Here is a 12,593-nt window from a genome sequence, read left to right as displayed (position 1 = left end):
CACCCCCATACACATGTATATACATACGTCCACACACGCAAATATACATACCTACACAGCTTTCCATGGTTTACCCCAGACGCTTCACATGCCCTGATTCAATCCACTGACAGCACGTCAACCCCGGTATACCACATCGATCCAATTCACTCTATTCCTTGCCCTCCTTTCACCCTCCTGCATGTTCAGGCCCCGATCACACAAAATCTTTTTCACTCCATCTTTCCACCTCCAATTTGGTCTCCCACTTCTCCTCATTCCCTCCACCTCCAACACATATATCCTCTTGGTCAATCTTTCCTCACTCATTCTCTCCATGTGCCCAAACCATTTCAAAACACCCTCTTCTGCTCTCTCAACCACGCTCTTTTTATTTCCACATATCTCTCTTACCCTTACGTTACTTACTCGATCAAACCACCTCACACCACACGTTGTCCTCAAACATCTCATTTCCAGCACATCCATCCTCCTGCGCACAACTCTATCCATAGCCCACGCCTCGCAACCATACAACATTGTTGGAACCACTATTCCTTCAAACATACCCATTTTTGCTTTCCGAGATAATGTTCTCGACTTCCACACATTCTTCAAGGCTCCCAGGATTTTCGCCCCCTCTCCCACCCTATGATCCACTTCCGCTTCCATGGTTCCATCCACTGCCAGATCCACTCCCAGATATCTAAAACACTTTACTTCCTCCAGTTTTTCTCCATTCAAACTCACCTCCCAATTGACTTGACCCTCAACCCTACTGTACCTAATAACCTTGCTCTTATTCACATTTACTCTTAACTTTCTTCTTTCACACACTTTGCCAAGCTCAGCCACCAGCTTCAGCAGATTCTCACACGAATCAGCCACCAGCGCTGTATCATCAGCGAACAACAACTGACTCACTTCCCAACCTCTCTCATCCACAGCAGACTGCATACTTGCCCCTCTTTCCAAAACTCTTGCATTCACTTCCCTAACAACACCATCCATAAACAAATGAAACAACCATGGAGACATCACACACCCCTGCCGGAAAACCTACATTCACTGAGAACCAATCACTTTCTTCTCTTCCTACACGCACACATGCCTTACATCCTTGATAAAAACTTTTCACTGCTTCTAAAATCTTGCCCCCACACCATATATTCTGAATACCTTCCACAGAGCATCTCTATCAACTTTATCATATGCCTTCTCCAGATCCATAAATGCTACATACAAATCCATTTGCTTTTCTAAGTATTTCTCACATACATTCTTCAAAGCAAAAACCTGATCCACACATCCTCTACCACTTCTGAAACCACACTGCTCTTCCCCAATCTGATGCTCTGTACATGCCTTCACCCCTCAACCAATACCCTCCCATATAATTTCCAAGGAATACTCAACAAACTTATACCTCTGTAATTTGAGCACTCACTTTTATCACCTTTGCCTTTGTACAATGGCACTATGCAAGAATTTCTAAAATTCTCAGGCACCTCACCATGAGTCATACATACATCAAACAACCTTACCAACCAGTCAACAATACAGTCACCCCCTTTTTTAATAAATTCCACTGTAATACCATCCAAACCTGCTGCCTTGCTGGCTTTCATCTTCCGCAAAGCTTTTACTACCTCTTCTCTGTTTACCAAATCATTCTCCCTAACCCTCTCATTTTGCACACCACCTCAACCAAAACACCCTATATCTGCCACTCTATCATCAAACACATTCAACAAACCTTCAAAATACTCACTCCATCTCCTTCTCACATCACCACTACTTGTTATCACCTCCCCATTATCCCCCTTCACTGAAGTTCCCATTTGTTCCCTTGTCTTATGCACTTTATATACCTCCTACCAAAACATCTTTTTATTCTCCCTAAAATCTAATGATACTCTCTCACTCCAACTCACATTTGCCCTCTTTTTCACCTCTTGCACCCTTTTCTTGACCTCCTGCCTCTTTCTTTTATACATCTCCCACTCATTTGCATTATTTCCCTGCAAAAATCGTCCAAATGTCTCTCTCTTCTCTTTCACTAATAATCTTACTTCTTCATCCCACCACCCACTACCCTTTCTAATCTGCCCACCTCCCACGCTTCTCATGCCACAACCATCTCTTGCTCAAGCCATCACTGCTTCCCTATATACATCCCATTCCTCCCCCACTCCCATTACATCCTTTGTTCTCACCTTTTTCCATTCTGTACTCAGTCTCTCCTGGTACTTCCTCACACAAGTCTCCTTCCCAAGCTCACTTACTCTCACCACTCTCTTCACCACAACTTTCTCTCTTCTTTTCTGAAAACCACTACAAATCTTCACCTTTGCCTCCACAAGATAATGATCAGACATCCCTCCAGTTGCACCTCTCAGCACATTACCATCCAAAAGTCTCTCTTTCGCGTGCCTATCAATTAACATGTAATCCAATAACACTCTCTGGCCATCTCTCCAACTTACATACATTATTTTTTTTTTTTTTTTGCTTTGTCGCTGTCTCCCGCGTTTGCGAGGTAGCGCAAGGAAACAGATGAAAGAAATGGCCCAACCCACCCCCATACACATGTATATACATACGTCCACACACGCAAATATACATACCTACACAGCTTTCCATGGTTTACCCCAGACGCTTCACATGCCCTGATTCAATCCACTGACAGCACGTCAACCCCGGTATACCACATCGATCCAATTCACTCTATTCCTTGCCCTCCTTTCACCCTCCTGCATGTTCAGGCCCCGATCACACAAAATCTTTTTCACTCCATCTTTCCACCTCCAATTTGGTCTCCCACTTCTCCTCATTCCCTTCCACCTCCAACACATATATCCTCTTGGTCAATCTTTCCTCACTCATTCTCTCCATGTGCCCAAACCATTTCAAAACACCCTCTTCTGCTCTCTCAACCACGCTCTTTTTATTTCCACATATCTCTCTTACCCTTACGTTACTTACTCGATCAAACCACCTCACACCACACGTTGTCCTCAAACATCTCATTTCCAGCACATCCATCCTCCTGCGCACAACTCTATCCATAGCCCACGCCTCGCAACCATACAACATTGTTGGAACCACTATTCCTTCAAACATACCCATTTTTGCTTTCCGAGATAATGTTCTCGACTTCCACACATTCTTCAAGGCTCCCAGGATTTTCGCCCCCTCTCCCACCCTATGATCCACTTCCGCTTCCATGGTTCCATCCACTGCCAGATCCACTCCCAGATATCTAAAACACTTTACTTCCTCCAGTTTTTCTCCATTCAAACTCACCTCCCAATTGACTTGACCCTCAACCCTACTGTACCTAATAACCTTGCTCTTATTCACATTTACTCTTAACTTTCTTCTTTCACACACTTTACCAAACTCAGTCACCAGCTTCTGCAGATTCTCACATGAATCAGCCACCAGCGCTGTATCATCAGCGAACAACAACTGACTCACTTCCCAAGCTCTCTCATCCCCAACAGACTTCATACTTGCCCCTCTTTCCAAAACTCTTGCATTTACCTCCCTAACAACCCCATCCATAAACAAATTAAACAACCATACATATACTTATGTATATATCTGTCTTTTTAAACTAGGTACTCCCAACCACCATTCCTTTTTCAGCACATAAATCTACAAGCTCTTCACCATTTCCATTTACAACACTGAACACCCCATGTACACCAATAATTCCCTCAACTGCCACATTTCTCACCTTTGCATTTAAATCACCCATCACTATAACCTGGTCTCGTGCATCAAAACTACTAACACACTCACTCAGATGCTCCCAAAACACTTGCCTCTCATGATCTTTCTTCTCATGCCCAGGTGCATATGCACCAATAATCACCCATATCTCTCCATCCACTTTCAATTTTACCCATATCAATCTAGAGTTTACTTTCTTACACTCTATCACATACTTCCACCACTCCTGTTTCAGGAGTAGTACTACCACTTCCCTTGCTCTTGACCTCTCACTAACCCCTGACTTTACTCCCAAGACATTCCCATCCCACTCTTCCCCTTTACCCTTGAGCTTCATTTCACTCAGAGCCAAAACATCCAGGTTCCTTTCCTCAAACATACTACCTATCTCTCCTTTTTCCTCATCTTGGTTACATCCACACACATTTAGACACTTCCCATGTAACTCCTTCTTCTGTTTCCTCGTTTGGAATGTTAAAATACAAGGTGGGGAGGCTTTCCAGCCCCCCGCTCCTGTCCCCTTTAGTCGCCTTCTACGACACATGAGGAATGCATGGGAAGTATTCTTTCTCCCCTATCCCCAGGGATATATATATATGTATTTTTTATTTTTCTATTTATTTATTTTGCTTTGTCACTGTCTCCCGTGTTAGCAAGGTAGCGCAAGGTAACGGACGAAAGAATGGCCCAACCCATCCACATACACATGTATATACATACAAATCCACACACACAAATTTACATACCTATACATCTCAATGTATACATATATATACACACACAGACATATACATATATACATATGTACATAATTCATACTGTCTGCCTTTATTCATTCCCGTCGCCACCCCGCCACACATGAAATAACAACCCCCTCCCCCTCATGTGCGCGAGGTAGCGCTAGGAAAAGACAACAAAGGCCACATTCGCTCACACTCAGTCTCTAGCTGTCACGTAATAAATCACCTAAACCACAGCTCCCTTTCCACATCCAGGCCCCACAGAACTTTCCATGGTTTACCCCAGACGCTTCACATGCCCTGGTTCAATCCATTGACAGCACGTCGACCCCGGTATACCGCATCGTTCCAATTCACTCTATTCCTTGCACATCTTTAACCCTACTGCATGTTCAGGCCTTGATCACTCAAAATCTTTTTCACTCCATCTTTCCACCTCCAATTTGGTCTCCAACTTCTCCTCATTCCATCCACCTCTGCTGACACATATATCCTCTTGGTCAATCTTTCCTCACTCATTCTCTCCATGTGACCAAACCATTTCAAAACACCCTCCTCTGCTCTCTCAACCACAATCTTTTTATTACCACACATCTCTCTCACCCTTACAATACTTGCTCGATCAAACAACCTCACACCACATATTGTCCTCAAACATCTCGTTTCCAGCACATCCACCCTCCTACGCACAACTCTATCCATAGCCCCACCTCGCAACCATTTAACATTGCTGGAACCACTATTCCCTCAAACATACCCATTTTTGCTTTCCGAGATAATGTTCTTGACTTCCACACATTCTTCAACGCTCCCAGAACTTTCACACCATCCCCTACCCTATGATTCACTTCCACTTCCATGGATCCATCAGCTGCCAAATCCACTCCCAGATATCTAAAACACTTTACTTCCTCCAGTTTTTCTCCATTCAAACTTACCTCCCAATTGACTTGTCCCTCAACCCTACTGTACCTAATAACCTTGCTCTTTTTCACATTTACTCTCAGTTTTCTTCTTTCACACACTTTACCAAACTCAGTCACCAGCTTCTGCAGTTTCTCACATGAATCAGCCACCAGCGATATATCATCAGCGAACAACAACTGACTCACTTCCCAAGCTCTTTCATCCACAACAGACTGTATACTTGCCACTTTTTCCAAAACTCTTGCATTCACCTCCCTAAGAACCCCTTCCATAAACAAATTAAACAACCATGGAGACATCACACACCCCTGCCGCAAACCTATATTCACTGAGAACCAATCACTTTCCTCTCTTCCCACACGTGCACATGCCTTAAATAATTGATAAAAACTTTTCACTGCTTCTAACAACTTGCCCCCCAGACCATATATTCTCAATACCTTCCACAGAGCATCTCTATCAACTCTATCATATGCCTTCTCCAGATCCATAAATGCTACATACAAATCCTTTTCCTTTCCTAAGTATTTCTCACAAACATTCTTCAAACCAAACACTCCACACATCCTCTACCACTTCTGAAACCACACTGCTCTTCCCCAATCTGATGCTCTGTACATGCCATCACCCTCTCAATCAATACCCTCCCATATAATTTCCAAGGAATACTCAACAAACTTATACCTCTGTAATTTGAGCACTCACTTTTATCACCTTTGCCTTTCTACAATGGCACTATGCAAGCATTCCGCCAATCCTCAGGCACCTCACAATGAGTCATACATACATTAAATAACCTTACCAACCAGTCAACGATACAGTCACCCCCCTTTTTTAATAACTTCCACTGCAATACCATCCATACCCGCTGCCTTGCCGGCTTTCATCTTCCGCAAAGCTTTTACTACATCTTCTCTGTTTACTAAATCATTTTCCCTAACCCCCTCACTTTTCACACCACCTCGACGAAAACATCCCTATATCTGCCAATCTATCATCAAACACATTTAACAAACACTCAAAACAGTCACTCCATCTCCTTCTCACATCACCACTACTAGTTATCACCTCCCCAATAACCCCATTCACTGAAGTTCCCATTTGTTCCCTTGTCTTACGCACTTTGTTTACCTCCTTCCAAAACATCATTTTCTTCTCCCTAAAATTTAATGACTATGAATTATGTACATGTGTATATATGTATATGTCTGTGTGTGTATATATATGTATATGTTGAGATGTATAGGTACGTATATTTGCATGTGTGGACATGTATGTATATACATGTGCATGTGGATGGGTTGGGCCATTCTTTCATCTGTTCCCTTGCGCTACCTCGCTAACACGGGAGACAGCGACAAAGCAAAATCAAATAAATAAATGAATATATGTAAATGTACATGTATGTGTGTATATGTATATTCATGTGTATATGAGCGGATGCAACTTCCTTTGTCTGTTTCCTGGTGCTACTTCTAACATGGGAAATGGCAATCAAAATTATAACAATAATAATATCAATAAAAATTATTATAATAATAATAATGTACCTCCGAGATTAATAATAAATAAGTGAGTATTTTGAAGGTTTGTTGAATGTGTTTGATGATAGAGTGGCAGACATAGGGTGTTTTGGTCGAGGTGGTGTGCAAAGTGAGAGGGTTAGGGAAAATGATTTGGTAAACAGAGAAGAGGTAGGAAAAGCCTTGCGGAAGATGAAAGCCGGCAAGGCAGCAGGTTTGGATGGTATTGCAGTGGAATTTATTAAAAAAAGGGGGTGACTGTATTTTTGACTGGTTGGTAAGGTTATTTAATGTATGTATGATTCATGGTGAGGTGCCTGAGGATTGGCGGAATGCTTGCATAGTGCCATTGTACAAAGGCAAAGGGAATAAGAGTGAGTGCTCAAATTAGAGGTATAAGTTTGTTGAGTATTCCTGGTAAATTATATGGAAGGGTATTGATTGAGAGGGTGAAGGCATGTACAGAGCATCAGATTGGGGAAGAGCAGTGTGGTTTCAGAAGTGGTAGAGGATGTGTGGATCAAGTGTTTGCTTTGAAGAATGTATCTGAGAAATACCTAGAAAAGCAAATGGATTTGTATGTAGCATTTATGGATCTGGAGAAGGCATGTGATAGAGTTGATAGAGATGCTCTGTGGAAGGTATTAAGAATATATGGTGTGGGAGGCAAGTTGTTAGAAGCAAAGTTTTTATCAAGGATGTAAGGCATGTGTACGTGTAGGAAGAGAGGAAAGTGATTGGTTCTCAGTGAATGTAGGTTTGCGGCAGGGGTGTGTAATGTCTCCATGGTTGTTTAATTTGTTTATGGATGGGGTTGTTAGGGAGGTGAATGCAAGAGTTTTGGAAAGAGGGGCAAGTATGAAGTCTGTTGTGGATGAGAGAGCTTGGGAATTGAGTCAGTTGTTGTTCACTGATGATACAGCACTGGTGGCTGATTCATGTGAGAAACTGCAGAAGCTGGTGACTGAGTTTGGTAAAGTGTGTGAAAGAAGAAAGTTAAGAGTAAATGTGAATAAGAGCAAGGTTATTAGGTACAGTAGGGTTGAGGGTCAAGTCAATTGGGAGGTGAGTTTGAATGGAGAAAAACTGGAGGAAGTAAAGGGTTTTAGATATCTTGGAGTGGATCTGGCAGCGGATGGAACCATGGAAGCGGAAGTGAATCATAGGGTGGGGGAGGGGGTGAAAATCCTGGGAGCCTTGAAGACTGTGTGGAAGTCGAGAACATTATCTCGGAAAGCAAAAATGGGTATGTTTGAAGGAATAGTGGTTCCAACAATGTTGTATGGTTGCGAGGCGTGGGCTATGGATAGAGTTGTGCGCAGGAGGATGGATGTGCTGGAAATGAGATGTTTGAGGACAATGTGTTGTGTGAGGTAGTTTGATCGAGTAAGTAACGTAAGGGTAAGAGAGATGTGTGGAAATAAAAAGAGCGTGGTTGAGAGAGCAGAAGAGGGTGTTTTGAAATGGTCTGGGCACATGGAGAGAATGAGTGAGGAAAGATTGACCAAGAGGATATATGTGTCGGAGGTGGAGGGAACGAGGAGAAGTGGGAGACCAAATTGGAGGTGGAAAGATGGAGTGAAAAAGATTTTGTGTGATCGGGGCCTGAACATGCAGGAGGATGAAAGGAGGGCAAGGAATAGAGTGAATTGGATCGATGTGGTATACCGGGGTTGACGTGCTGTTAGTGGATTGAATCAGGGCATGTGAAGCGTCTGGGGTAAACCATGGAAAGCTGTGTAGGTATGTATATTTGCGTGTGTGGGCGTATGTATATACATGTGTATGGGGGGGGGGGTTGGGCCATTTCTTTCGTCTGTTTCCTTGCGCTACCTCGCAAACGCGGGAGACAGCGACAAAGTATAAAAAAAAAAAAAAAAAAGTGATTCTCTGTCTCTGACTGGCAACTTTTGTGGCCTCTACAGTCACTAATGACCAATACCTAGTGGTTTATTATAGAAACTACATATAATAATCAACATCAGGAGATAAATGAAAAAACTAGGGTATGTTGTCAATTCTACAAAGCCACATTCAGACAATTAAAGATTTATATAGAACAGTTGTAAGAAGTAGATGAATGGAATAAGCTTTGTGATGAAATTGTAAATGCAGCCAATATAAATAAATTCAAAAAAGTAGCATGACAGTGAAGACAGCTTAAGAGATGGGGCTCGATAAATATATAACTCTCATTCCATACGATACAAATAAGTAATTACAAATAAGTTATCATATCAAAGCAAGAAAGGTAACTTACCTTGTCTGCGGTGAAGCAGTGAAGATGTATCTGTAATCTGCTGAGGAAGAACAGCTTGTAGTCCACCACTAACATCACTTTCATTCTCCCAACTATTGAGCATCTCACTGGATGCTGATGACAGAGAGAGAACACTGTTACCTGTGAAATATAAGTAAATACTACTAAATATCTCACTGAGTAAAGATATGCATGAGACAATGGAGCATGTGCATTATCTGTCCATCTACTTTCTATCATAATTAAGTCCATTCCCAGTGACAGAGAGTGGATCAGGTGCATATAGACTCAGTTTACTCAAAAACATTCTCAACCCATGCCCATAAAGGTAAGGTGAAATCAGAACTTTCATGCTGACATAAACACTTGCTACATTTTCACCATATTACTAGGTTCTTTCAAGTGTGATCATTCTATTCAGTGTTTCCTTGTGCACTTAGCTATTTCATCAAATGTGACCATTTCATTCAGTGTGTCTGAATCCTATTTATCATACAAAACTAATTCATCAAATGGAAAAGGTTTCCAATCCTCCCATCTCCATATGCAGAATGCTTTCATTGCGTCTGATCCTGAATCATTCTCTCTGGCATCTTCATTTGAAGTATTTCTGTCAAACAATTCTCTCACTTTATCTTATTTGCAGTTTACATCCCATTTTTATACTTTTTGCTTCAATATTATGCAATTTCATAACCAATCTATAATCTACTTTTTTCATGACTATATTCTCCTAAATGATTTTTGTCCTATAAGCCTTTTTAATGACTATTTCACAAAATATATCTTTCTCACACTTTCTTCAATCTATCCATCCTCCCACTTCCAACTATGCCATGAAAACATTTCATTCCCAATGTTGTAATATCTACCTGCCTTGAACAATACAAATTTTGGTTCAACCCACTTGATGCTATGGATGTCAATCTAGTGTTACACAACAGGGTGCTATGAATGTCAATCTGCTAACGTAATTTCCGGCCTTGAAGCTGAATTCCATACCTATGACATACCCAAACACAAGATAAGTTTTCAGAGCTGCCTGGAGGCCTTAGTAACCTGCTAATGACTACAGTGGGTGGTTGCATGCCATTTCTAGTGACTTGTGTAGTCTGTGGAGCCTACCACCACCTGTAATACCCAGCACCACATCCCATCAAGACCACACCACCCATATATGTGACTGGTCCATCCACTGAAAAATGTATTTATCCTAAACTAGAAAGACTTCTCTTAATCTGTGGAAAAAATATAATCTTTATAGTTTTTGTGCAACTAACAATATAAATAGAATACTTATGAAATCTTTTGCATAAATATGATTGACCAATTCAGAAATATTTGTGAGACTGGAACTATGAAATCATTCTATTCTCAGTTTTGCAAAGTTCTGTTCACTAGGTTTCATTACAGATGCAGGGTTAGCAACCAGAGGCTCAAATAATGCACCAAATATAGCCCTTGATGATTATTTACCTACTAAATTACCACAGAGAAATCGTAAAACATTTGTAATATGTTCATGCAGTTAGAAAACACTAAAAATTATTAGCATATTCAGAAAAGAAAAAGAAAAATAAATGATGAAAATGCAAGTGTTATTTAGCACATAAAGACGAGTCAACACCTCCAATTCAAAACAATCAAATCAAACTCCCTGAGTAACATGGTAACTGGATTTTTCATGAATTTTTCTCAACAGATCTCTTCAGTAGGTTCTTACCTAACTAACGAATATCTAGATATTAGCAAAAATAACTGAGAAAATAGTTGGTAGACAGTAAAGCTATCAAGATGAAGAAATGACCTCATAGAAGTTAGCACTTACAGCAAAACTTTCAAATCATACTTGGTAAATGATACTGTAAACTGCATAATCTATATGTTCTCTCTTGACAGTTTTCTTTAGTAGGTTCTTACTAACTCATGAACTACTAATCATCTACATATTCAGAAAAACACAAGAAATGGATGGTAAAGATAGTAGTGCTACCTAGCAAACAAGTGCCAGATATTGCCTTCACTTCACAACATTAAATCACACTTTGTGATCCATTCAGTAAATTGTAATTTTCATAAACATTTTCTCCACAGTTTTCTTCAGTAGGCTCTTAACCAATGCATGAACTTATAATACCTACTTACTTTTTGCCCAATGAGTCCATTCTCTCTGTAAGAAGCTCCTGCAATGCTCAGGATCCAGTCATATTTACTGATCAGAACCATGCATCATAAAGTACAGTGATGCTGTGTATACATCTATGTGCAAGGGATGCAAGGCAACTGAGTAGTAAGTGCTCAGTGTGTTCATTATGGTAGTTCCACCATGGACAAGAAGGGTTATGGGAAATGCTGAGATGGTATTTGTAGTGTCATAAGGATGAATGACATCCAAAGCACAGAAATTAAAGTGTGGTTCGTATTTGTCTGGGAGGTGTTGCTTCTGATGGGTGCATGTCTGGTGGGGCGAAGATTAAGAATGAGTTGGGAGGGAGGTTGTTTAGTGCAACAGTTTTTTTAATCAGCATGTGTTTTGTTAGTGTCTGGGATGAGGTATCTGTGAACAAAGGTTGCTGAAGTGTGAGGCAGGGATAAGCTTTTTACTTCTACCTAGGGGTTGGTGGTTAGTTATTGAGTAATTCAGGTAGGAGGGTCAAGTGCTGCTGCAAAGAATTGAGTGCCAAACATAGTGAGATAAGGCTGTATTGAAAGGATCTTTGTTTCACTGTGTATGTGTCGAGTGTCTATGGTTGCTAAGCTGCCAGTGATAGTTTTCAGTGTATTATTTTGTGTGGTTTGTAGTTTCATTACATTTGCTCTTGAGAGGGTGGGGGACCAGACAGATGAAGTACACAGTGAAGCAGATGAAATGCTTACAGAGGATGTTTTGGGTTCATTTTTCTTGTCCAAATTACTTGCCAGTTAGTCTTCTGAGGACATGTAGTATGTGTGTTGCTTTTGTGTTTATGTTACTTGTGTAAGAAATGAATGTCAAGTGTGTGTTGTATGTGATGCCTAGAACAACTGATATTTTGTCCAATGAAAGAGACTGTCCATTTAAGGTGACTGGAGGGTATGAAGTGGATTCATATATGTTTGGGGCTAAAAGCGTGATCAAAAACTTCTTTGGAGGTGCAGACACTCTGTTTTGCATGAGTCTTGTTCCAAATGTGTAAGGTTTATCACAACTACTACAGTGTCAGGGTGTTGTGATGTGACTGTCAGGTTGTCTACATACAAAAAGACCTTTACATTGTGGCTTGCTAGAGGTAATGTGACCAGCTCTTCTTCAACACACAGTTCTACAAGCTGTTCAACATTTCCATTCACATTACTGAATACCCTATGCCCCCCTCCCACCATAATACTCACCTTTGCATCTAAGTAACCCATCTGTGGTAGGGGTTCCAATTATCATACCCTTAG

At 41.0% G+C, this 12,593-nt stretch overlaps 1 protein-coding gene across 4 annotated transcripts in view; it reads right to left on the bottom strand.

Moving 5' to 3' along the window:
* The window catches only part of fab1 (fab1 kinase), a 1,098,541-nt gene that overhangs the window by 122,218 nt on the left and 963,730 nt on the right, over window positions 1–12,593 (bottom strand). For all 4 annotated transcript variants that reach the window (XM_071675364.1, XM_071675510.1, XM_071675419.1 and 1 more), the window contains one exon: window positions 9,168–9,308. In XM_071675364.1, the coding sequence (XP_071531465.1) occupies window positions 9,168–9,308 (141 nt within the window). The remainder of the gene's footprint in view (window positions 1–9,167; window positions 9,309–12,593) is intronic.

This window comes from Panulirus ornatus, chromosome 1, assembly GCF_036320965.1.
Source record: "Panulirus ornatus isolate Po-2019 chromosome 1, ASM3632096v1, whole genome shotgun sequence".
Classification (NCBI taxonomy): domain Eukaryota; kingdom Metazoa; phylum Arthropoda; class Malacostraca; order Decapoda; family Palinuridae; genus Panulirus; species Panulirus ornatus.
The sequence above is the reverse complement of the archived record's forward strand: the minus strand, read 5'-3'. Positions and strand labels throughout refer to the sequence as shown.